The 27,040-nt window shown below is 42.9% G+C and overlaps 1 protein-coding gene across 1 annotated transcript; it reads left to right on the top strand.

The window, feature by feature from the left end:
* On the top strand, positions 1 to 27,018 carry nin (ninein (GSK3B interacting protein)). The gene is made up of 28 exons (XM_080479667.1): positions 1 to 70; positions 996 to 1,208; positions 3,334 to 3,430; positions 4,143 to 4,315; positions 8,583 to 8,628; positions 8,710 to 8,885; positions 8,962 to 9,108; positions 9,374 to 9,541; positions 10,371 to 10,507; positions 10,651 to 10,791; positions 10,906 to 11,080; positions 11,571 to 11,681; positions 11,831 to 11,920; positions 12,183 to 12,318; positions 12,434 to 12,555; positions 12,916 to 14,015; positions 18,336 to 18,434; positions 18,614 to 18,683; positions 18,788 to 18,955; positions 19,042 to 19,158; positions 19,386 to 19,499; positions 20,697 to 20,843; positions 20,934 to 21,113; positions 21,221 to 21,355; positions 21,427 to 21,528; positions 21,622 to 21,714; positions 25,318 to 25,431; positions 26,071 to 27,018. Exons 1-28 carry the CDS (start codon positions 17 to 19, stop codon positions 26,284 to 26,286), a joined length of 4,641 nt encoding a protein of 1,546 aa, XP_080335793.1. The 5' UTR covers positions 1 to 16; the 3' UTR covers positions 26,287 to 27,018.
* Positions 27,019 to 27,040: the final 22 nt, after the last annotated feature.

Genomic DNA, 27,040 nt, shown 5'->3' with positions numbered 1-27,040 from the left:
TGAGTCACGCTCTCAGATGAAGGTGCAGTCAGGAACCCATGCTGTTGAAGTAGATGCTTCCACTCAGCTTGTGAGTAAAGTTTGACTAGACTTCCTGAACTCTAAAGTAAATATATTTTTGCACCATGCATCCTTTTTGCCTGCTGTAACCTGGTTTGGTCACCCTGTGTTGACGTTTGGGCTTAAATGTCATGGAAAATGTGGCGTATTTACATTTATTAGGCGTTCCTATTCATCGGTATGTAAACATATTCGTAATCTCATACAATGGGTGTTGATCTTGTAATTGGTGATACTCCTATAAGGTAAATATTCAGTTCAGAGATCATACGCGAGAGATGTTTGGTCCTTCAGACACAATCGAGAGACTGTTCTTAAAATGAAATTCCTTTTAAAAAGAACAATAAAATCGGAAAATAGAGGAGAAAGTTATGAAGCTGGAGGAAAAATGGGTATTTAATTAAATATTGTACAAGTTAGGCATTAAAAAAATACAGTAAAATATAAATATCTCTGAATTAAAAGCAAATAGCCACTATTGAACATTTAACATCATGTTTCCCTCGGGGTTTTCTGAAAGAGGTGATTTAAAACACACTTGAGAACTAAATGTTTCTTATTACAACATGATTCTGTCCCGTAGCATCCGTGCTAATCGTCCCTTGGCTGAAACATTGGCTGCTTATATCGGAATCTTGTGTGCTTATCGGCTGGAACGATATATCTCCCTGCCAAAGACAGATGTCATAGGCATGGCCAAAGGGTTTGAACTCTTTTTTTTTTTTTTTTTTGTCTTTTCTTTTCTTTAAAAAGAAAAACAATGCATTTGTAAGTTTGAGCATTTTTCTGTTTATTGTCTCCCTGAACAATCAAATGGCTTTTCAGCTGTTGGTCTCTGACATGAAAGACGTCGATCGATCCAGTTCCTTCTCATTTCTTCTATTCCGTTCCAGGTCAGGAATGATTTTCTCTTTTGTCGTTGTTGCTTTCCCCAGGGCCGGTTGCTGTCCTGTGGGATGGGTGACGGCCAGGAGCAGGACCACTACGAGGAGCGCCTAAAGGAAGTCTTTAACAGTTTTGATGCCAGCGGCTGCGGCTCCCTGAGCCCGGAGGAGCTCTCTGAACTCTGCCTGTCTTTACACCTGGACGATGCCACGCCAACGCTGCTCCATGCTCTGCTGCAGAATCAGGACCAGCTCACTGCCAGGGTGGGTAGAACCCCTTCCCCAAACTGCTTTCATTCTGGCTTTTTACCGGCTGTATGGTGTCCACAGATGCACTGTGACACTTATTTCACATGTACTTCTGAATATTTAGCTACTTTATGAGTACGTGATGTATGTATGCTTGTTGTGTTTTGTGGCACTTGAGCAGACCACACACACACAAAAAATCTTCAGTTTTCACATTATTCAGTTGTTGAAAGAAATTAATCTGATTATGTTGGAAAGCCTGTTGTGGCGTATTTGAAAAAACAAATATGCCTTTGTGGGATGAGCATTTTGGATTTTTGCATAAGAAACATCAGTCAAATCTTCTCCGTAAATGCAAAATAGCTTCAAGCCAAAATTCTTATGGTATTTTGACCATTCAGACTGCTGTCACGCTACATTGCACAGAGTGAGTGCCGCTACGAGGTGCAGGTACTTACAAATCATACAAATGAAATGCCATAATATGACCCTGTTGCTATATTAAATAGTAGTTTGCGGAACTTATAGAGGTGAAACACTTGTTCACATTCTATTGCAAGCTCTTTCCCAACACGTGAACACCGGCCTCCTGTTTTGGCAAACAGTTACTTAAACTAACTTATTTTTTTTTACTTTTGCTTGTACCATATATCTAATGTAGTTAAATCTGCTTTTACAAGATTGTCACTTTCGCCTCACCTGATGTGCACGACAGTCGGGAGTGTTTTAGACGCCTCCGTTGATCTTCAGGTCTGGTCGCCCCCCAGCAGCCCTGTCCCTGACGTCTGTCGTCATGACAACCGAGCTGGCTAATCACCTCAAACGCGCACACATTTCTCTAAGAGTGCTTCATTTTCAAATCGCCGGTCACAACGAAGGACAAATACGCCTCGGTGTGTTTTAGTGTTGTTCAATCATTCACCCTCCGGCTTCGTGTTTCCACCTCCAAGTCTAAAAATGAGAGTATCCAGACGGCTCACCTCCACACTTTTGCACAAACTTTTTGTTTGTATATAAGCGTGTGAGCAGACGGGTGCCTATTGTTTTGCAATGTGGGGGTGAATTTCTAGCACGAGGGCCAGAGAACTGAAAAAAAAGCGAGAGCTCTCCCTCCCCCGCCAACCTACAGCCGCCAGTCCTAAAAAACACAAAGAAAATCACCATATCCAGGGTGAGCAGCTGTTGATTCTTGAAGTGTGACCTCCCTGAAACCCTCCTCCACCCACATGGCCTCCACCCGGCACGCTGGGAATTACGCCCCATCACAGGAATCCACTGTCGTCGTTCTTTTTAATATGTATTGCACACAAGGAATGTACCAGAGAGGAGAGGCCGACTCGCCATGATATGACAGAAATGTTTACGAGTCGGATCTGAAAAATGTAAAGGTGACGAGCTTCTTCTGTCGGAGTTCGCTGACCTTCTCTGAAGAGATAAAGCTCTCAGGATGTTTGTTTACCACTTTAGAAACCTTCTTAAATCCATGCAACATCTTTCTTTTCCTTATAATTTCCTTTTTTTGGGGTAAAGTTTTGCACGTCCTGTCTCTAATACTGCAAATACAAACATGCTGATTCTTGTGTGAGGCTTCAGGAGTGATGGGAAAAATAAATCTAGTGAATTTTATTATAATTTACAACCATTGTAGTTCTGCAGATGCAGTAGAAAAAACTAATATATAGCTTTCGTATTTCATAGAATTATACTTTAACATTTTCTTAACTTTCTTTATTTTGTATTGGTTTGTATTCATTATTTTGTTTATTACTTCATACTGATTCGCTTCTTTACCCCCTCTTGTTCTTGTTTATCTTTTACTCTTATTTTTTTTACCTCTTCATCATTTCGTTTACTCTTTACTCAATAACTTTCTTTTTGACTGAATTAAATCTTTACTCACTTTCTTTTACTCAATTACTTACGTATTCAATTAGTTTTTTTACTCCCCGATTCACTTAATTACTTCAATATCCCCAATTATTATTATTCTTTTTAATGTTGCTTTTGCACCTTTTTCTTCCACCTTCATTTTCTCTTACTTCCCATCGGCCTGATTGTTTCAGATTGTCGATTTTAAGAAACATTTTCCTTTAAAATTAATACACAAATGTCGCTCAGTTCTTCCTTGTAACTGTTGCAGGTCGACTTTGACCAGTTCAAGAATGCACTCATCCTGGTTCTGTCGTCGGCCGCGGCGCCGCCGCCTCCAGAGGAGCAGCGATCTTTGCCCGAACCAGGTAAAATCTCAATATTGTGACCGTTTTTTAAAAGAAGGTTTTTGTTTATTTCCTTTACCCAGATCGCTAAAGCGTAGACGGCGGCAGAAGCCGAGTAAGTGGAGCAACCTTCACGCTGATTCAGCTGTAAATTGACATACTGTGGATCAGTTTGGCTCAAAGCCAATTAACTGACAGCTGAACTCTTTGCACCGTCATGGTTTGACTGAGTTCGCTGGTCGTTAGGCAGGTTTGAATGACGCTGTATTTTGTAACGATGAGCTCCGATGGAGACATGAAGCTTAAAAAGGCAGGCAATGAAGTCCAGAGTCTGCTGTCAATATATGTGCACCAGTGAGTAGATTTTCCTCTGCTGACCTTTAGTTTAATGTTTAACTCAAACAAATAGGAACGTGTGGCTGCTTTTGGCAGCTTTGAGCCCGTTGTCATTTTAGAGAAGTGGCTATTTTAGGAGCTGTAGGTTTTGAAGGCTCAGGCGATGGTTAGTCACTGTCGTGTATTTAAATGTCGAGAGTTCTCCTTTCTGTCGAGAGATTCTATCAATCTTCCTCTGGAGGCAATCTGGAGGGCACATAATGGGGCAAATGCAGAGAGAAAGACGGTCTCACCTATAGGCAAAATAGAATTGTCAGTGAGAAACTCATGACTACTTATTTTTAGATGTGGTAAAAATAACTGGGTCTGTTTGGTTTTTTTTTGTGTGTCTTTTCAGAATCTCCTGAAATCCAACCAAAGTTCGTGAAAGGCAGTAAACGTTACGGCCGCCGCTCCACGCCGGAGTTCCTCGAGCCGGTGCCGGACTTGTCTGAAGTCGCGAGCAGGACGTCGGGCGACGAGAAGGATTTCGAGGACAACTGTGACTCAGCCGTTCCCAGGAAGCGAGAGGTAAGAGGCTGATGAATTCTCAGCGTCACTGAACCTCCAGACGCTCGGATGCCATTCTTATCGCCTCCTGTCCTTGCATGTAACCCCCCCCCCCCGCCCCCGCCCCCGCCAAGCGTGGCTTCCCTGGCAGCGGCGGCCGAGCGCCGGAGCGTTATTCGCGGCTAATCTGCTTAACGTAGCGCAGTGCAGGTCCTGAAGTGTAACATACCTGCACACTGACTCGGGATCCACAACACCCTGTTGGTTGCATAACAGCTCGGTGCTGTCTGTAAATAACACGGTGGACATAATTACTGGTTAATAAGCCTTGGGTAATGAGCACGTCAGCACTGTGTTGGTAAAGTGTCACATAATGTGTCCAATGTGAAGTTTAACTGATTGTATAAGCAAAGCGCTTTAGGATGCGAGTTTTCAGCGCATACAAAGAACATATTGTGGTGTTTTTACAAACTCCTGGGAAAGCTGGAAGCATTAGAATATGATTGATTGTGAGCTGAGGAAGAGTTGGAGTTAGAAATGCAGAAGTATTACTCATTAATATGTTTGCCATCTAAGTTTTGAACTATTTTGTGAGGTTTTGAAGCAGAGTTGTCAAACATGTAGCCTGTAGGCCAGAATCGGTGAAGGGTTCCCAAGATGAACTTGTAAAGTATAAAATAAGGACTTCCCAGTAGGGTAGCACTGTTCTAGTCAGATTAGAAGACAAAACCTAATAGCAGATTAATTTAACCTTCAGTTGTAAAGCCTAAGCCCCCGTTAAACCCGGCATTATGTATAATGAATGATTAGATAACGATCTCAAACTACTTGTGTCCATCTCATATCCTTCAAGTTAAACCTTACCACAGTAGCATTGAGATGGAAACAACATCTTGACTTAAATGCATTAAACAACTATACGGGGGTCAGTGGGTCGAGCAGATAGTCTTCTGTTTATGACGTCGGTGGTTCGATTCCCATCTCGGGTATCAAGTTTCCTTTGAGAACTTGTTGAATTGCCAAGTTGCTCCCAGAAAAGTAAAGCGTTTACACCAACAGGTAGGTGTGGCTAAAAAGCCACCACTCGCAGTCTTACTAAAGGTGCCAACTGTTGGATAACATCAAAATTTCCCTCCATTAAAAGAGTTTCAAATGGCATTAGAAGTGGCATTCTTTAGCAGGTGACGTGTTCAATTGCATTTTTTTTAAAGCGTTTGTTGTCTGGGACACTTGGATTTATATTGTGTCCAGAATTGTCAAAAATTGTGCAATGTCAACTTAAAATCTAAAGTATACATATCAATTCCTGACTGCCACAACAGGGGTTTCATCCCAGGTAGACGTTTCCCATTTAGACGCCTTATTATAATAAGTTAATTATTTGTAAAATTTCAGTGACCTAGGATGTATAGTAATATATTTTTGCACAGAAAGACACATAGTTTAAGTTCATTAGTTCATCGGGAGAAAGAAGTCGGAGAAATCATGACAGGGGAAAGAGAAAAAAAACTCTCCACCCGTTTCTGATGTCCGATGCAAACCTTCACAGAAAACACTAAAAACATATGTTTTATGTTATATTATTTATGTTCATACATATATATATATATATATATATATATATATACACACACATAATATTAGTGCTGTCAATCGATAAAAAAAGAACTAATTGCACAGTTTTCTGTAATTAATTGCGATTAATCGTATTTTATTTCTACTGAAGATTGAAGCTTGTAATGGATATATATTCAGAGAAAAGCACGGAATTAATGTCGGCTCAACACACACAGACTATATTTAAATTCAAAGATTATTCTTATAACGTCCTTTTAGCTTTGCGTGAAACTCTGTGAGAGAGAGAGAGAGAGAGAGAGAGAGAGAGAGAGAGAGAGAGAGAGAGAGAGAGAGAGAGAGAGAGAGAGAGAGAGAGAGAGAGAGAGAGGAGAGAGAGAGAGAGAGAGGAGAGAGAGAGAGAGAGAGAGAGAGAGAGAGAGAGAGAGAGAGAGAGAGAGAGAGAGAGAGAGAGAGAGAGAGAGAGAGAGAGAGAGAGAGAGAGAGAGAGAGAGAGAGAGAGAGAGAGAGAGAGAGAGAGAGAGATGTGCTGCTCTCTGCACCCATAGACGCTGCACATGCAGCTGCTCCAGTAAGGGAGTGTGTTGTAGTTTGCTTTGCAAGTTCTTCAATTTCCCTAAAACTGTGGAAGAAATGACCTGGTCTGAACATGCAATTCAAATCTGTGGGGAAAAAAAAGCGATTTAAGTTCAGGCATGATGCAGATCATCAGATTAATTGATAATCAATAGGATTTTCCAGAGTGAGAGGTGGTCTGCTTCTGGTCCTGCTGCGGTCGTCAGGCAGCAGGCTGATCTCTCACACTGATGGAGACTCCGTCCTGGATGAATGTGAAGGCTGCAGCCACACGAGCTGCGACAAAGGAAAGCCTGCGATTGTTCACCGTAAACGGTATAATGATGGTCAGTTCAGCTTGATGCCGGCTGGACGTGTTGATATTCGGCGCATTGTCTCGGACTCCGCCCCTCTGAAGTGTGTCTCCGTGTTGACTAATCTGCGCTGCCACAATGCGACAGTGTCCGGCCTTTTGGGACCAGCAGATGGGGCTGGGTCAGGAGGGAGGAGGAGGAGGTGCAGCTATGGGACAGAGGAACAATAAGCCCTGCTGCCCCCTCCCTCCAGGATGCCGACGCTCCATGTATCAAAACGCCACTGGCAGGATCCCATCTGCTCTTCATTCCCTCACTGCCAGCCTCCCAGACAATGGGACGGCCACGGCGGAGACCGTCTCCTCAATTATTGTAGTTTACAACAAGTTGAAATCTTAAAATGCGCTTGGAGAGGTTTTTGTGAATTTATTAAGAACCAAAAGAGTACTTTTTGATGATTTTAGTTGGAACTGGCGTGGAGAGAGTGTACATTTTTAAGCAAAGTGTACAGATCAGTTCAGTTTTGTTTAAAAATGAACCAGAATAAACTTGATATGTATCATGTTGCTTTCAAGTGGATTCCAGCATTTGCTGTTTTACTGAATTATATATATATATATATATATATATATATATATATATATATATATATATATATATATATATATATATACATACATAGATTAGTTTTTTCTAAATTAAAATGATGCTTAAAAATTGCACAAGGAGCTCATATATACTTGAAATAACTCAGTTGCTGATCCTTTTAAGCCTGATCTGTTAAGGTATTTAATGATTATAGATATGGGATTAACATGAGTCAGTTGCATAATGTGTAATGCTTATTGCTCCGTACCAAATGAATATGATTCATAAAAATAAATCGATCTTGGTGATTTTCGAACAAAAAGGCCCAAACTGTATTTTATCATTTTAATTTAAGTGTCTATGGTCTTCATATTTAAATGAATTAAAAACTAAAGAGCGCATCACAATGACTGATATTGACGATCTGAGGTGGAAAGAATATAGAAAATGTCCACTCATGCAGAATTATCTGCACATTGATTACATTTTATAAAGTTAAGTCTTTTCAAAAACTACTCAAAACATTAGGTACTTATAAATTCCATTAAATGTTATTGTTAACTCAAATTCTGCTCTGTCTGTACATTTAAGGCACATTTTATCACACAAATTAAAGTACCTAGACTTTACACAATGGAAATTTGTTTGAACAAATGTCCAACTGAAGAGATTGAATGACGTTGTGGGTGTATTTATTCAATAATCTATTATAAAAGTAGTAAATTACTAGATTTATTCAGGATGAGCCTATTACTTGAAAAAATACTGAAATGTACACACCCCAAAACTTCACTTGATTATAACCTTAACCTGTGGATTTGTAATTTTTTGCTTCCTTGATTGATTTTTATGAGTTTTGATTTATTCATTCTTTGCTGCACAAGTTACAACTATAAAGAATAGCCACAGAAAAGTTGAGCTTTTTATAAGCTATGAATCCCTCAAGCTGTTAGGATAACACCTTTTATAATTAATTCTAGAGAAGTCCAGCACTCAATCATATGCAAAGTTCCCACAAATCAGATGCTTTAGAGTGGAGAATAGTGTGTCTGCCTGGGACACTTATTTATTTATTTTTTATTGTCAATAATTCTCTAATAGAGAACCAGAATATGTTTAAACACACAGCTGACCCTCGCATTGTTCTCACTGTTCTAGTTTTAAGATTATTCTAATCAGATCCATTAGAACTGTACGAATTCGAACCGTTTCGTCACAATATTTTCACTCCCCATCTCGTTTCCTGCCCCCCGCAGCGCTGGAACGGTTACGACGCGGCCACAGAGGAGTATGAAGCCGAAGGTGAGTCTGACTTTTGTCCAGAGGCGTCATTTCTTTCACAGTGACTCGTCCTCTGACATCCGTCTGTGCCGTCGTGTGCAGGTCAGCTGCATCTGTGGAACCCCGACGAGCCGAGCACGCCGCGGGGCTCCGTCGCTCCGCCGTCGGCCCGGTTGGAGGAAAGCCTGCGCGACGCCTGCGAGGAGTTGTCGATAATGTGGGACGGCTGCGCCGGACACAATGAACTGCTCGCTCTGTGTGAACACTTGGGCCTGGAGGTTTGTTGAACCACTTTCACCACTTCACCGACAGTTTTAACAATTGCAGATCTATAAAATCCGCTCTCGTTCTCAGATCAACGGAGACGTTCTCCTGAGCCTCACCGGCGACGGAGCCATGAACGTTCAGGACTTTGTTTCCAGGGTTGTGAACCACAACAAACCCCCGACGCCGTCTGCCTCCACTCCCTACAGGCAGCTGAAACGGCTTCACTCCACTCAGGTTCGCCGTGTGTTTACTGTTCCCTGCCAGGTTACCAGATCCTGACTCCATTTCCACTTCAAACAAACAAGGGCAAATGGCATGACGCACACATTTCTTTGCTTCATGCATGTGAGGACATGCCCTTATTGCTTTAGAATTTAACATTTTGTTGTACCCGTTGTTTCATTTCCCTATTTTCTTTATCGATCCTGTCATCAAAGCACTGCACATTGATCATCACTGTTATCATGGTTGTTGTAAAGTCGGTCTTTTCTTCCCGCAGCCCTTCGATGAGGGAGGCCGGAGGATAGCGACACCCTCTGCTTTAACCAGCAGCATCGGCATGCGTCTCTTCTCCACCCTTGACGACGGCAGCGGTTTCACTCCAGCCGAATACATCCTGGACGCTTGGGTAGAGGAGGGAATAGAAAACAGCGCCGAGATCCTGCAGGTACTACAGGGAGGTTTCTACCCTAATGTCTTACAGTTGTACATTTATTAACAGACAATTTGAAAAATATCATGCAGCAAGTTTGTGTGTAAAAATTCTGAGTGGCAGTAGTGAGTCTGGTTGTGTCAGTTTTTTTTGCTATATGACACACCGTACCACCTTGTGGTACGAACAGGTAGTACAAGATAAATCCATGGATAACTTTTTCCCGTCCGTCAAATTAATTAGCAACGTTCTGATGACTATTTAAGGGTGTTTTTGACAAAAAAATACTACAAAAATAAGACTGCTAATACAGTTCAGTGATCTATAGGGAGTTACTTTTAATATGCACAATTTATTTCTCATTTTCACTTATCACCCTGCTTGCGATCAGTAACTCGCGCTTTTCTCGATGAAAATGATGAAACTGCACAGAACACACTGTCATCGTATTTGTCTGTTTGTGTTGTAAATCAAGCTTGATGATATAATAGAACTCAGAATGAAATATTATTTGAGATATTTTTACTTTTCACAGTGCGAAGCTAAGTTTTGGTTTTGAGCTATTAAGAAAATAAAAAGTCTTTTTCTAATCCCTAAAAAATTAATTCAGTAACAATAACTTATTTTTATCATTTAAAAAAATAAATCAAGTTTTTTTTATAGTGAAATTAAAGAACTAAAATTAATAAAACATTTAAATTGAACATAATATCCTAAATACAGACAAAATGTTGGGGGAAAAAACATAAATCAACCAACTGTATATCTATCTCTTGGTGAGTGAGCGTGTGTGTTGCTGATATATTGATCAATTATTGTTGTTTTTGTATTAAATCTTTCGCAGGCATTGAACTTTGATCTGGATGGAAAGCTGAGTCTTGGCGACCTCACCATGGCGCTTGAAAACGAGCTGCTTGTCACTAAGAACGGGGTTCACCAAGCGGCTCTGGCGAGCTTCAAAGCTGAGATCAGACATCTGCTGTGAGTAAACTCACTAACTTAAGGCTAAACGTTTTAACCTTTAAAACATTTTCACTTTTTGTTGTTGTCTGTGTTTTATTTCTTCATATGGCTGTTTGTATAACTGGTTGGTGTTTTTTTTGTTTTTTCCTCCTTCTGGTCAGGGAGCGTGTGGACCGAGAAATCAGGGAGAAAGAGAAAATCCGATCAGACCTTGAAAAAGCGGAGAGACTGAAAACGCAGTTTGCCACTGAGGTGGATGAGCATCACTCTGCAATCGAGCACATGAACAACCTCAACCTCAGGTTATTTATCCTTCTCTAGATTCTAGGGATTGAAATCTCAACCATTCCTAAACTCCGGTCAATCGTTTCACATAATGATTGTACATATTAATCTGCATCACCGTGTCTCTGCAGGAAGCTTGAGCAGGAGCACAAGGAGAAGCTGGCGGCGGTGCGGTCCGAGCTGATGAAGGAGATGGACCAGATCCAGCAGCAGGCGGGCCTGCAGCGCGAGGAGCTGGAGGCGGAGATCGAGAAGATCCGGGAGGATGAATCCTTTCTCCGAGACCACCTCTCCATCTCGGTGAAGGTACCAAACAACTTTCTAGTCTTGCTTTTATTGTGTTTGATCATTTGAAGCTTTTACGGTTGTTTCACATTTGTTAGTGCAGATTTGGCGTTGACCTTAATGTGCATGACACAATGTGAGGTGCACATTCACACACACACGCTCTGATGGGGCGTTTCCATGAGTACAGAGCAAGAAAACATTAAGGCGTCATGTTTCCATGACAACATGGAAGGTGTCATGTTTCCATGACAACAGAGCCTGATGACATGGAAGGTGTCCTGTTTCCTTGACCCAATGCACGATGCCATCAGGAGTATCATGTTTCCATGACGACTTGGAGAGCACCGTGACAATGGTTTCCTCTGATTTCCTTGATATTTTTTTTAAACTTTACATGTTTTCACAACACGTAAAAAACATTTCTCTTCATATATCACATGAACTGTGTACAAAGTGTGTGCTTTTGTTGAAATAAATGAAAAATGTTTTGAATGTTGTGTATTTTCAGGAGAACAGGCGTATGGAAATGGAGTTGCTGGACAGCACTGAAAAACTTGTGGAAGCACAAAGTCAAATTTCCAAACTCCAGACGAATTTAGACAACATTAGGAAAGACAAGGTACTAAGAGCTTTCATGAAACCACAAACATTTTCTTAGTTCTTGCTATAAATGTTTTGACTTTCTGTGTAGCTATCACTGTGTTTCTTTTGTCTTATTACATTTTGGTTCCATGCTCATGACCTTCAAACTCTCTTCTTGTCATGCAGTTTGGTGACCTGGACCCCGGCAGTGTCGACTTCCTTCTCCAAGAAGAACGAATCAAACAGCTCCGCCGTGGCTACGAAGCACAGTGCAGGGTAACTGTGGCTCAATCTTTAAAAGAGCTTCATACTGTAATCTAATTACATGTTTAATTCTGTGTAATATACTTGTTTTAAACACGTTTTTGTGAGGTGGCTCAACACTGACAAACAGTGAAATGGACTTAAACCATTGTGAGACAGAAGCAGAGGGAAGATAGAACCTTTTTAAAGTTACAAATATTTGTGCTTTGAGTGATAAAATTGGCTATTAATTACATACATTGATAAATTGCCTGTTTTTTGTTTCTGTGTTTAGGAGCTGCAGGATCGTATCGACGAGCTGCAGTCGGAGTTGCAGGAGTTTCACAGTCTCGGTCGAGCTCATCAGTCCTGCCAGAAGCCTCTCTCCGAGGAGCTGGAGAGTAAAAGTCCCGGCATGGAGTCGGACCCAGGTGAGCTTAATGAGTTCCTTCAAATACACAAACAAATAAAAGTATTGATGCGATCTCCAGAGGGCTCGTTATCGGACTCGCACCACGTTTGTTCTACTGACCGTCCTCTCTGCAGGCATCGGCGCTGAGGAGGTCCAGCCCTTCAGCATGAGCCTGGAGGCAGAGATGATGCTGGAGCAGCTGAAGGAGCAGCACCTCCAGGAGATGGAGGATTTACGAAACCAGCTGGAAAGCAAGGCGAGTCTAGTGGAACCACGATTTTTCTATTCTTTTTTTAAAGGTGTAGTGAAACTGTGCAGTTTTAGAGGGCAAAAGTTTGGCTGTTGTAACATAAAGTGAGCTTCTTACTCTTCATCTTCTTCCTCTTGGCTCTTTATTGTTTTATCCATTTTCTCTTATTGTTCTATGGAATCTTTGTAACATTTTTCATAATATTGATGAGGTTTATGTAATAGCAGAAATTTAATAAGAATGTATTAAATGAAAGTGTAATAACTGTTAACAGTATAAATGTTCATGTGTTTAGCAGCAGCTGTAAAGTGCTTTATCTTGGCGTGTCCTTGAATGCACCCTTTTTGTTTTGATAAATCCCTGCAGATCAGCGAATTTGAGAAGATGGTAGAAAAGCAGAGGTCGACTCACGAGGACCAGAAGGCCGCCTTGTCCCTCCAGTACCAGCAGGAGGTCCAGGCCCTGCAGAAGGAGATGGCCAGCGTCCAAACCCACGCACAGGAGCTCCAGAGCCAGCTGGGTCAGGCCGAACAGGAGCAGCGACGCCTGGAGCGACGGCAGGCGGAGGAGAGGGAGGAGCTGGAGAACCTGCAGGAAGAAGAAGTGGGAAACCTCAGGCAGCAGCTGCTGGAGGCCCACCACTTCGCCGCAGACCTGGAGGAGCAGCTGAAAACTCTGGAAACGCAGCAGGCTGAGACGGATGAAGATCTTCACGCTGAGATGGAAAAACTGGGAGAGAAACATGTCGCAGAGGTCGGGAACCTAAAAGATGAACACGCAGAGCAGCTGGAAGCCAGACTGTTGGAGCAGAGAACGGAGTTGCAGGAGGAGAAGGTCAGGCTAGAGCAGAGTCTGTTAGATGGTTGGGAAAAAGAGAAGAAAGTGTTACAGGAGAGCCATGAAGGGAAAATAGAGGAGTTGAAGTCGAGGTTTGAGGAGGAGCGCAACGAAGTCGTGAAGAATCTGACGGAGCAGTGGCAGAGAGAGAGGGTCCAGCTGGACGAGCAGAATAGCGAGTCTCTGCAGGTGTTGCTGGAGGAGGAGATGCTGAGACTGGTCCGGGACCAGGAGGAGAAGCAGAGCAGGCTGAAGGGGCAGTGGGAGCAGGAACGAGCTCGGCTTCAGGAGCAGCAGGAGGAGGCTCTGCTCGAGAGGCTTCGAGGGGAGCGCTTACACTTTGAGCAGCGGGACAAGAAGCTGAGGGAGGAGTGGGAGACGGAAAGGCTACAGCTGGAGGAGGACTATGAAGGGATGATCCAGGGCCGGCTGAACGAGGAGAGGGAAAAGCTTGAGACTGAACGGGAGGAGGAGGATAGGAGGGTCGACAGGTTGATGGCAGACGAGAGGGACCGCCTGGAGCAGCGTCATCGAGAGGCCGTGAAGGAGCTGACGGCGAAGCACGCCGAGGAGAGGGACTCACTGAGCGCCGCGCTGGACAAACTACGAGACGACGTCGCTCGGGAGAGGTGGGTTTTTACCTCATTGTTATTAGAACGGTTACATTCCACTGCAGTTGTGGTGTTTTAAGGAGCAAAGTCTAGAAAATCCTCACAAATGAATGCAAATGGAACATTTCCTTCTTGAGTCAATTGAGGGTCGTTGGGATCTGACTGTGCTGAAGGGGGGGTTATGGGAGAAAAACTGTAGTACTCATGCAGAGGGAGAACATGCAGACTCGACACAGAAAGCACCCTGCATGATATCAAACTGGGGTCTTCTCAATGAGTGGCTGGATTAGATTGTGCTTGTGTGTTAACATGACCCAAAATGACCACTACCAAAGGTTTAGCTACAAAAATGGGACATCATGGCCACTGAAGACAGCATTACTAAAAACAAAGCACAGAAACGATACCGTTTTGTAGACATAGTCAAGAAAAAGATACCATTTCTATGAATGTAGTGCATCATTATGTTTTGGCCATCTGAAAAAAAACCCATGCAGAACAAAATAGCTGTCCTACTGTAAAACATAGTGGCGGTATCATCATGCTTTTGAGTTACATTGCTGCATACAGTATTACAATATATCATGCAATTACAGAGACATTTTCAAAATGAATATGTGAATTTGTAATTCCTGACCTGAAATCCCTTGAAGATGACAAGGTTCTTTTGTTTGTCTGTTTTTTGTTTTTTCTTTGGTTAAAAAAATTTGTTTTAAATGGAATTATCAGAATATTTTGACAAAATTGATTGATTTGCATCTATTTCTGAGGAGCATGGTGAGTGCCAGTAATTAAAATATAAAAAATTAAGATTGTATTCCTAAGGCTTGTGGGGCAATTGTTGTTCTTGAGGATATCTTCAATCTTACATTAACAAATGTTCAGCGCTGTTTGTGTAACCATCATTGAATAACCATGTGCAGGAAGGAAATCGAGATCAGCTTCAACCAGAGAATCAGAGAAGTGGAAAATCGTTTCTCGGGCGATCAGGAATCTGTCGCGGATCGTTTTCAAGCGGATGTTTTAAAACTTGAACAGCACTACCAGAGTGAGCTGAGAGCGCTCTCCGACAGCCACGGTGCACAGCAGAGCCACTGGGAGGACCAGATGCAGAAAGATCTCGAGAGCCTCGATGAGCAGAGAAAGGTGATGGAGGAGGCCGTGGAGCGGGAGAGAGAGAGGCTGAATCGGGACTGGACCGAAGAACGACGGGAGCTGGAAAATGTCCACAGTGAAGAAATGGAGGCACTGATGTTGGCGAACAAGCAGCTGCAGAACGAGCTGGATGAGATGGTCGGCAAGGCCCAGACCAAAGAAATCGAGCTCAGCAGGCAGTTGAACGATCTTCACTCCAGGCTTCAGGAAAGTCTGAAAACCAAACACGATCTTCTTTCCCAGTCGGAGGACAAAGCCCTTCAGATTGAGCTCTTGTTGAATCAAACCGTGGAGGATTTCAAACAGGAAAGAGCAGAGCTGCAGAACAACAACTCTGAGCTGGAGGCCAAATACAAGGAGGCGCTTTCCCTCTCCGAGAGGCAGATCGTGGAGAGGATAGGACTGTTAACTGAGCGCGACGATTTGAGGATGAAGATCGAAGAACTGGAGATGCTCCTGAAACAGGCTGCAGGGGACTTCGAGCAGGAGAGGAACGAACTGCAGGAGAATCTCACCGTTCTTGAGAAGATGCTGAAAGACACTCAGGAGATCGACGTAGAGGAGCTTAAAGCAGAGAGAGATATGCTGAGAATGAAGGTTGAAGAACTCGAGGTTTGGCCCAAAGAATTGAATTACAACACCGAAGATGGTGTTTCTACGTCTGGTGGAGCAAATTTAATTCAGGTTGAGCAAGAGGAAGACGCAAGAACTCGAGCAGAAGAGGAAGATGGTGAAAGTGGAGAATATGTTTATGAGCAGGAGAGCAGGGAACCTCAGGAGACTCTATCACTTCTTGCGAAAATGTTAGAAGAAATAGATGGAGAGGAGCTCGGGGCGGAGAGAGAGGTTCAGCTCAAAGAGGTTTCAGATTTTGCACAAACAGTTGAGATGGAAGAATTTATGGAATCAAATTCAAAAGAAAGGATGCAGCACACTGAAAATGACGGTTCTTTGTCTGGAGAGCCAAATCTTCTTCAGGTTCAAAGTGAAGGAGAAGCTGATGCAGTACATGATGATGATGATATTGGCGAAAATGTAGATGAAGACGGTTCTATTGACGGCGATGACCGAACAGAGCAGGATGAGACGAAGAAACAAGATAAAGCTGCTCTGCAAACGGAGACTCGTGACCTACACCCTGAAAATGCTGCGCTTTCTCCCGGACGACCCGACCTCCAAGTCGATGTTGTTCCCGATCACCGGCTCCGATCTTCAACCCCCGAGCGAACCTATCTTTGTCATGAAACCTGTGAATGGACTCCCAGTGAAAACCACAACCCAGATCCTCCAGAATCATATTTAAAAAAAACAAATGAAGCCTTCGGTTTGGAGATGCAGCAGGACCTTTTCTCTTTGCTCGGGGCGTTCGCCGACCCTGAGAATAAAATCCTCCTCCAATCGTGTAAGGAGAAGAGCAGACCTCAAGATGCCGCCGCTGTGGGTTGTGGGAGCTCTTTCCAGGAGGATGAGCTGCATCATGAGGTTTTGGTTGATCCGTTATCGCTGGAGGAGACGGGTGAACTCGATGAACCGTCTCTGGAGGATCCACAGGTTGACTGTTTACCAGAGAAGTCTCACGGCAGCAGAAAGGCGCTCGCTTCAATTTCAGAATGTGAACGTTTAGCCACAGAAATAAGGCACGAATGTGCACATGATCGCATGGACTCGGACGGCGGACACAAAGAGTGCTCTCTTCTGGAACTACAACCCCTGCTCACCTCCACCACGGAGGAGAACTTCCTCCTGCACGAGAAGATTTCTCTGCTTCAGCAGAAGACGGAAATACTCGAGCATCTGCTCGCTCACAACGCCGAAAAGATCAAAACGGGCCGCCAAGCTTTGGAGGAAAACTACAGCCTCAAAGTAAAAATGCTGCTTCTGATGGAGCTCGTCAAAGAGATGGAGGCGAAGGCCTTGAAAACGACGGACCTCCAGATCAGGTACGAGGACTGCGTGTGCGAGAACGCCAAACTCAAGGACCAAAACGCTGAACTGGAGAAGAGGGTTTGGATCCTGGAGGGCGGGATGAACATATTCCACGGCTTCCGAGACGGACAGGGTTCGCTTGTGGACGAGGTCGACAGGATGAGGGAGGAAAACGCGCAGCTGTCGGAGCTGTTCGTGAAGCGGGGCGGGATCGTCTCGGAGAGCCCTGCCGACGGGGCCTTCCCGGATCCAGACGGCGAGCTGGAGGTGGAGGTGGAGGTGAAGGCGCAGGCGGCGGCCGACCTGGAGGACTGCTGTTTGGAGTTTGAGAAACAGAACAGCGAACTCCGTCGAGCCATCACTGACCTGCAGGACAAGTCTCAGACGCTAAACGAAACCACACAGGCTCATAGGTAACGTGGAGAAGAGTAGGACCCCCAACCCTGTGTGACCTCCGGTGACCTCCGCTGCCCCGCCCCTCTGTGCCTTGATGGACTCCTCCTCCTGTTGTTCTTGTAGTTCCACCTGTGGTGAAAACGCTCCTTGACCTGCTTTGGACCTTGTAGATCACCATTGAGTGTTTGGTTTTTCCATATCTAGCAATGTGGTTGCCCTTCTAACTCCTGTTTCTATGGTAAATATCTTTAATTTAACATGCACTGCAAAAACCCAAAGCTCTTTATCAAGAATGCAGTGATATATAATGACTTGTTTTCTTTTGACTCTGCAGCTTAAAATTAAAATAAGTTTTTAGTAATTAAAACAAAAGCCTACATGAAGATTAGCTCAGCCTTTTACAGGGCGAAGAAAGAGACTCAAAAACATATAGAAATTAACATTTTATTGAATGAGAATAAATTATTCTCAAAATAGGATTTAATAGAACGCCTGTGTGTATGTTTACCACAAATCACCTTGGATTGTATGAATATTACTGTTAATGTGGAGGCTGGTATGTGGGCTCTCCATTTTTTTAAAAAGATATGTACAGTTATAGCAATCGTCAAACAACATGTATGATAATAATGACATTGCCTGATACAATTCATGATGTTTATTAAAAGCAGGATTCAAAAACATAAAATTGTTTCATTTGAAGATGCAGAGTCGAAAAGAACGATCCGAAAATCTCAGCAAAATGTTTTTTGTTGAGCTTGACACGACATTTCGACACTCACCCGTCACGATTTTGGGTTTTTGCAGGTTTGTCGGACCGGTTTGTGCGTTTTTTTCCTAACTGGTGTCGTCTGTTGGCAGATCTGAAGTCGGTCGTCTCGCTGAAGAAAACGTCGTCCTCAGGCAGAGAATCGCTGCACTGAAGGTGGAGGACTTGAAAGACGTCCAGGAGGCATTAACGTGAGAAACAATGAATTTATGCCGCCGTGCTGTAAAAATCTGCTTTTTTTTCTATTTTGAAAGTACTGGAAAACTCGTGTTATAACTTGAACAGGCACTCGGTAGAGCGCGTACCTTCGCCAACGCCAAATTTGTTTGTTGAACTGAGATAGCATCGCAAGCATGTTCTGTCATTACAGGCAAACTTTGGAACACTTGAATAAAGAGAAGTTTGGAGCTCAAAAAGCGGCTGAATCTTTCCAGAAACAGGTAATCTGTGAACAAAGTCATAGAAACAATCTTATCAGTTTCTTATTACGGTATTATGGTTGTTCTGAAGCACAAGTTCAGAGTTCATCCCCTTTTCTCTGCAGATCTCGGAGCTCCGCCTGCAGAACCAGCTGCTCCACGATGACAACAGGATGCTGTTGGAGAAGAATGCCCGAAACGCTTCCGACGTGGAGACCCTGCAGCAGCAGCTGGACGAGCTGACGGAGGATGGCCAGAGGAGGGAGCTGTTCCCCGCCGAGGAGAGAAACGAGGTGAGTGCCTGATAACGTCCGACGGGTTTACTGTGGTGATGGTGGTAGTCGTAGCAGGTAGTTAACTGGTGGCCGTTCTGTGTTAGCTGGCGGCTTGTGTGTCGGCTCTGGAAGCAGAGTTGACCAAAGCTCTGGAGGACACTGCACAGCTGGAGGAGAGGAACATCCAGCTGTCACAAAAGCTCTCCGAGTCCAGAGGGAAGGTGAGCGTCTTCGCTTGGACACGAAATTAATAACTCCTCCAAAATATGTTCTAATCAAGACGTAATAAAAGCATTGCACAAATATATAATATGGCTTTACAAAGAGGCTGGATTACAGCTATGACTGTATTCTGCCCCCAGTGGACAAATTAGGAATAGCAGTGTTGATCTATTTTTATTTCTTGGCTTTAGTTGTGATGGGGTTATTTGGGGGGTTTTTCTTCCAGGCCGTGGAGGTGGACTCGATGGAGGTTCAGCTCAGTCGTCTTGTGGAGGAGCGGGAGAGTGTGGAAAAGGAAACGCTCGGCCTCAGAAACGAGCTCGCCAAAGCTCAGGAGAAAGTAACCAACCAAACTCTCACTTTTGGGTTGAATAATTGAAGAGCAGCTTTGGGGAAAATGCTTTTTTTTCTTTTTTACTATTGTGATACTTCAAAGCACTTTAAATTTGTCATATTATTTATATTAAAATTACTATTAGGCTCAGTCACTTTTGTTTTGAAAAGAGTGAAAAACTCTTTCAGAGCAGCTTTGATATGAATTAATTGAAAACCACTTCAACTACAAGTACTAATGATACTACTGCTACTACAACTGCTACTATATGACGACTATACTACAATTACTACTGCTACAACTTCTGCAACTATGTTACTACTTCTACAAGTACTGCAACAAGGACTACTGCAACTTCTACTATGACTACTACATCTCCTTGTAGTCCTACTGCTACTGCTAGTGCGAGTTTACTAAATCTACTAATAGAACAACCACTCTAGTTATGCTCCTGCCACTACTACTGCTAAGTGTACAAGTGTTACTACTACTACTGGTACTCTTGCTACTAGTACTACTACTGCTACTGCTCATACAAGTTTGAATACCACTATTGCTGCTTTTATTGATAGTACTGCTGCTGCAAGTGTTGTCGCACTACCACTATTACTACTACTACTCTTACTGATGGTAGCAATTAATACCACTGATAGCCTTATTAGACATTGCTTGTACTAGTATTTCTACTCCCACTTCTACCAATACTTGTACCAACCTTAACTTCTGATTTAAAACCCTGATAGATAAATATATATGTATATATATATATGTATATATATATTTATGTGTGTGTGTGTGTGTGTATATATATATATACGTATATATCTATATGTGTGTGTGTGTGTGTGTGTGTGTGTGTGTGTGTGTGTGTGTGTGTGTGTGTGTGTGTGTGTGTGTGTGTGTGTGTGTGTGTGTGTGTGTGTGTGTGTGTGTGTGTGTGTGTGTGTGTGTGTGTGTGTGTGTGTGTGTGTGTGTGTGTGTGTGTGTAAATAGTCAACAAGATATACAGAACCATCAGGGATTGTATAATTTCACATTATCGACATTTATACGATTAAAATTTCAAAACCAACTAAAGGGAAGTTTCAAAGAAAAACAAGCCAGTTGAAATAAAGTAATTACAATTATTTTTTTAAGCTATAACTTTTAAATTCCTGCTTTTCAGTGATGCGCAACGCTGAATGCACTTTGTTTCCTTTCCAGGTGAAGTCGGCAGACGAGAGTCTCCAGTGTGTGAACCGCCACAGCGCTCGTCTGAAGTCGGACCTGCGCGTCGTGCAGCAGGAGAAGGATTCCCTCAAGCGCGAACTGGCAGCGCTGCACAAGCAGCTGCAGAACTCCAACGACAAGGTCCCACTTCTTTTAGAAAAGTTTTGTCTCGCGTGTCGCAGCTGCAGAGCGAGGACGCCGAGTGTGACGCCGCCCCTCTGTTCATCCTAGAACCGCGTCCTGGAGATGGCGCTGCATTCGAGCGGGCTGCAGAATCAGAGCAAGAGGCTGTACCGAGACGAGATGTCGCGGCTGATGGAGCAGGAGCAGCAGCTGCTGAGGCAGGAGAACGACCGGCTGCAGGCCGAGGTGCGCGGCGTCAAGGGCGACCTCGTCCAGTCCCGAGAGAAGGTGCCCGGAGGCTTTCAGCGATACTTGCAATATAACCTTAAAAAGACATGGTAATTAGTGTCCCTGCTTTGTCTTGCCGTTACGAATCGTCCGCTTTGTGTGCGCAGGCCCGTCAGCTGGACGCTACCATCCTGTCCCTGAAGCAGCACAAACAGCAGAGTCAGTCGTCTCTGGTGAAGACGCTGGAGCAGGAGAACGTCTCTCTGAAGCAGGAGCTGGAAGCACGGCGGGAGCTGAACAAGGTAGAAACGGCTCTCATGATTCGGCCAGTTGGCTTCAGTATGCAGTTTTTTAAAAAGAGCTTTGTTTTCAGAGCTGTGAGGCTGGACAGAGACACACGGAGCTGGAAAGCCTTCAGCAGGAGAACGAGGCGCTCAAGGCCCAAATGGCTCGACTGTCCACGCAGCTGCTCGAGGTCGGCCGCCGGAACAATCCGTCTCTTTTTCTTTACAATAAAATTCCTTCTTCCTTTAGTTCGGTTATATAATTTTCCATTTTTTCTTTCAAGACGTTTCAGGCCCAGCTCGTCGGACTTCTGCCCCCGTCGCCTCACAGGATCCCCCGCGGGCAGCACCGCGGTGAGGATCCAGACAACGTGCAGGTACAGTCCACTTTTAATCATTCCTGCTCGGGTTTAAATCACCAGTTGATCATACAAGAGGAAAATGAGAAATGCATTTTTATTTTTTGCAATTTGCTTGTGGAACTTGAGAACTTAATAGTGAGCTACAAATCTCAAGACTTGGCACTTTTTTTTTTTTCCATTATTACGTTCATTTCCTGCCATTTCTTTTCTTTCAGTGCCATAACTGTTTGTTTTGGTGTCGTGGTTTTTTTTTGCCGTCACACCGTTTTCATCATTACGCCAACCCGATAAATCAGGGGTGTCAAACATAAGGCCCGTGGGCCAAACCGGAACACAAGAGGCTCCAATCCGGCCTGCAGAACCACTAAGAAAATTATGTAAAAAAAAAAAATAATTTTATTAACTTTTTTTCGGGGGGGGGCGTTCTTAGGAGTAGCAGACACAACAATGAGGCCCCAGCTGATGCTGCCATGAAAGCCATGTGTGTGTAAAAACTTGCATGATGATTATACGTGTGGGAAATTGTTTCGACATTTTCAACACAGGAGGCCTTTTTAAAGTTTAAATTGAAAGGTGATCATGGCACTATTTAACTGATCCGTCCCACTCGGGATGAAACTAAAATGTGTTCGACACCCCTGCTCTTAAATGATCGTTTCACTGTTCTAGTTTATTTTAGTGCATTTAAAAATGTGTTTAGTAGTATGAACCAGATGTTAAAACACCCAAATAGAAATATAGTGATGTTCAACATAAAATATAATTCCGAGTAGTTTCCCAAGATGTGACGGTAGGAATACTCGCATTGTGTTTATTACATTCAAATAAATCACTCGGCTCAGGTGCTGAAATGTTTTTTGTTTTTTTTTGTTGTTGGTGTTTTTCCTTAAATCATTTGCGTTTGGAAATTGTAAAATAATTTCCTGAACACCTGAGCTGAGTGTCATTTATTTGTGATTTTCCCTGTTTCTTTATAGTTTCCTTCATCGGTGTTAGAAAAGCACAGCGCTCCTTTGTTTTGTGTTTTTTGTTGCTCCTCACGGATCCATCTCGACACCTGTCTGCGCTCATGTCACACCTGTTTACGTTCGGGGTTTGGTGTTTAGTCTGTGGTGCCGGCCTGGGTTTATTTTGTCGTGTGTCGCTTTCCTTATTTGATTTTCCACCTCGGGACTGAAGTAGTGATTGTCTGGGTGTGGTCCTGCCGGCTCTTTCCATTTGTCACCTTCACCTGTTCACAGCAGATACATGTTAGTTTGTTCAACTTTATCTGTAAGTGGTAAGTAAGTAAGATTTGTAACACATGATACCAGTTTTCATACTTTACATGTAATGAGCAAATATTTTCATGACCTGACCTGATGGGAGGAATTATTTCTTTCAGTGTGTTTTACTGTTAATGTCACAATTCATTCATTTTATTTCCATTTCTTTTGAAATAGGGGTGTCAAAGTTAAGACATGCAAGTCAAAACTGGCCCTTATGTATTTTTAAGTTTTCATTAATAGAGCTATGACTAATTTACTACTACTAACTATTTATCGAGCACTTTAAAAAATGTATGCTCTTTGCATAGGTGGTTCAGATTATTTCCACTTGATTTGGAAAATAAAGAGTACATTTGGAGAGTACACCCTTTAGAGTCGTAGTAAAACTGAGAGAAAAAAAATGTAGAATTGGGTTCTACGTTCTACGTCCGACACCCCTGTTCCAGTTGATTTGGTATTTCGTCACTGATGTCTTCAGCCGTAGAAAGCCGTTACCTGGCCGGCCTGTGTAGGTGTGTAGGATCAGCGGAGAGGCCCGAGCTCTGGTCAAGTGTTCCTGCCTTTTCTCTCCAGGGGCCGATGCCGGAGCAGCGGGCGGCTCACGCAGACAGCTACCGGCGGATCGGCGGATTGTAACACCCGGCGTCTTTCCCCGCTCTAACCCCGACTCCTTGTACTCTGCTTTTCCTCGGCTATGCTTGGAGCGAAAACCCTGACCTGTAAACCTGCCTTCACTCTCTGCATCCTCATAGGAGACTGTTGACTGCCTGATTTAAAAAAAAAAGGCGTGAAGCTGTAGACATGTTTGACTGCTGCTCGGTGGCAGGAAAAACACAGGGAGGGCTTTTTTTTTCTTTTTTCCCAATGGGATTTTAAATGATGGCTATTAAAACGCTGTCAAACATTCTATGAATAATTTGACATCTATTTGTTTGAGCTGGACAAACTTTTTGTAGTCAAATTCTCTGTTCTGATCGGAGGACATTTTTAATGTATTTTCTGGGAGTAAACTGTTTCTGGTGAACAGGGTATGTTACGGCGGCCAGAGGGGTCGACACAGAAGCACAAACGACACAAGTGCACAAGCTGCAACTCGAATACAAAAGCAATCACACGGATGCAAAACAGTGGAACAAATAAAAAGAAAACCCCAAAACATGAATAGAAAATTTGTCATAAGACAAATTTGGCATCACAGTGAACAAAAGCCACAAGAAGGATATTAAAATGACAACACAGAAATATCACAGCTACAAAAGCCTGAAACACTAACGTATACATCACAACAGAGACAAACTCTGACAGCAGCACAGATACAAAAGCCCAAAAAACAAGCGCACCGAACACAACGGATAAAGAAGTCCACAACCTAAATACAAAGTTTACAAGACGGTATAAGTTAGTGAGCAGCGACAACAATCCCTCTCCAGGCTGATCCATTAGTTCATCCCACCGTTCAGCCACTTCCATCGCTGTGTTGGTGTTTGTCGTCTTTGTGCGTCTGTTTAGCATTGTGGGGACCCTTCTGAGCCGCCGTTTTACCAACATCCTCGGAGGCCTAAAATCCCGTGCGACAGTTTGCCTCACGATCTTCGTGGCGGAGTTAGTGCCTGACGGTCCTCTGAGCCTTTTCTAACAATCAGCCCTCTGCTACCTGATGAAGTCGGGTGATTTCTTTTCACCGTCATATCAACGAGGTTCAATCTTGTTTAACCTGAGCCGCTTGATATCGACACCACGTGGAGTTAAACACTTGAAACTACCTGCCGCATGTTCGATGTTACTTTTGTGTTCTGGACCTGGTTTTGTTGCTGCTGCACAACCAAAGCAAAGAGAAGCTGCTGGTTTATGTTTTTTCTTGAGCAGTGACTGTTCAAACAAGTCACTCGACTGTTTTGACAACTGTTAACTTTGAATGTTTATCTATTTAGTTCTCGTAGAAAGTTCCCATGAACTGTGTCTTTATATGTATATGTATATGTGTTGTCATTTAGTCCGACTTTGCCATCGTGTATAGACTCGAATGTATTTAATTTTATTTATTTTATTTATTTTGCCATGTTAGAATTTATTTTTATTTATACATTAAATTATTTTTTTGTAGAGTTGTCTGGAACATAGAGCATCATTTTTATACCTATTTATATTTAATTTATTTTTTCAGTCCATCTCCTTTAGAAATGTATCGGAAGTAATTTCTTGCACAAAGTTTAATAAAATCGATAATTTAGCATACAACAAATGTCTGTGTGTTATTTCTTACGCATTATTCATTCGTGAAAATGACAAATGTCCTTATTTGACTGCTGCTGTGGCAGTTGGGTGACGTTCTCGGCTGTCTTCTCACCAGGACGACAGAGAGAGGAAGATGAAGATCATGGAGGAGCGCATGAAGGAAATCGAGTTGTCGCTGCACAACGTGAAACTGCTGCTCAGAGAGAAGGCCGCTCAGCTGAAAGACCAGGTCAGTTTATGGTTGACATTAAAAAAAAATCCCTCAATGTTTTTTGTTACTTTTTTTAATTAAGATGATTTCAATCATTTTGAAAGTCTTGAAAGAGAAGAAAAATGACTTACTGGCCATGGTTTACTCTATCTGGATTTTTAATGGACAATTTTTTTGGTGTAAATCATAAAAAAAACAAGATATAAGCTGGATAGATATAGAATGGTACTTGTTTTGGTCTTTAATACAGCTAAACTGCTAAGTCTTGCAGTACCGCTTTATACCTCCAGATGGTGTAATGAGTTACATTACTCGGACTACTTGCAGAACTGGCTGTGGTTACTTCGACTATGGGGTAATTTGATTACATGCTGATCCAACTACACCACTTCTGAGGACGGTACTAAATCACGGTCGAATCAAAGTGGCGTTGTCTCCTGCTGTTGGTGCTTTCTGAATGTGTGCATGCGCCACTTTGTGCACGGTGTTCCGAGAAATAATGTCAGTGGTAAAGGTTAATGCATTAAGCAACACTGTCCTTTAAATATTCCAGAATCTGGAGAAATATTTCAGTTTGCAAACATTCGATGTTCATCAAATCCTCAATCTTTTACCACTTCTCTTGATTTTGTTTTTTTTATTATTATTGTCTTGTAGCTGCACAAGAACGGCAAGTCAGACGTGCTGATCAAAGATCTGTACGTGGAGAACTCCCAGCTGCTGAAGGCTCTGGAGGTGACCGAGCAGCGGCAGAAAATCGCAGAGAAGAAGAACTACCTGCTGGAAGAGAAGATCTCCAGCCTCAACAAGATCGTGCGCGACCTGAACCCGGCTCCACTCCCGCCGCTGCCGTACCATTACAAATGCTCCTGATGTCAAATTACTCGGGGAGGGCGGGGCCACGAACTGCACTGTTTTACTACAAAACCCAATTATTTGTCTGAATGTGTTTTTACACTAAGTTTTAGTGCAACAGATTCAGCCGTATGCACAGAAACTGACACGGGCTGTGTCTTTTTTTTTCTACTTCTAAAAATGCAGTATTTCTATTTTAAGCAATGACTAGATGAACTTGTGAAGCGTTGAAATGTGAAGTCAAACTGTAAAGAAAGTGAAGTTTTTTTGCAATAATTTATCCTTTTAAATTAATTTTAATGCATTAACTATTACAAGTGCATATTTTACACTGATGCCGAATGTCTTGGTCCAAAACGAAATGCAATACTGTCTTTTTATATATATATATATATACACACACCCACACGTGGTCTTGTGAGTGTATTGTCTGTCTGACTCTCCTCAATCCTTTATGTAAAGGTGAAACTAACCCCGTCTGTCAGCGGTGTGATCATGTACACAGAAAAGTCAAATAATCTGGTGACCTTTGCAAGGTGTTTGCTTCCAATGTGACTCGACTCGAAGTTGCACAAACTTAAATTGTCAGTGAATATTTCACATTTGAATGTATGCGATGGTGTCTGATGACCTGCTGCAATATGTTTGACTATGAAGGTGGTCACACTAAATAAAGGAGTTTGTAAATGCTGCCTCAGTAAAGAGAAAACAGGGTGTGTTGCGAGAAGGAATAAAACGCATGTGAATGCACGTGTCTGGTGGTTTGATTTGT

Source organism: Lipophrys pholis, assembly GCF_963383615.2.
Source record: "Lipophrys pholis genome assembly, chromosome: 14".
Lineage (NCBI taxonomy): Eukaryota > Metazoa > Chordata > Actinopteri > Blenniiformes > Blenniidae > Lipophrys > Lipophrys pholis.
Note: the sequence above shows the minus strand (reverse complement) of the source record. Positions and strands in the feature narration are given on the sequence as shown.

Excerpts from the sequence above, each read along its gene's own strand:
- nin (XM_080479667.1), top strand. The coding sequence starts at position 17 with ATGAAGGTGCAGTCAGGAACCCATGCTGTTGAAGTAGATGCTTCCACT. Across the intron at positions 10,508-10,650 it reads GCTGAGATCAGACATCTGCT|GGAGCGTGTGGACCGAGAAA; the intron begins GTGAGTAAACTC and ends CCTTCTGGTCAG. Across the intron at positions 21,356-21,426 it reads CACGGCGGGAGCTGAACAAG|AGCTGTGAGGCTGGACAGAG; the intron begins GTAGAAACGGCT and ends CTTTGTTTTCAG.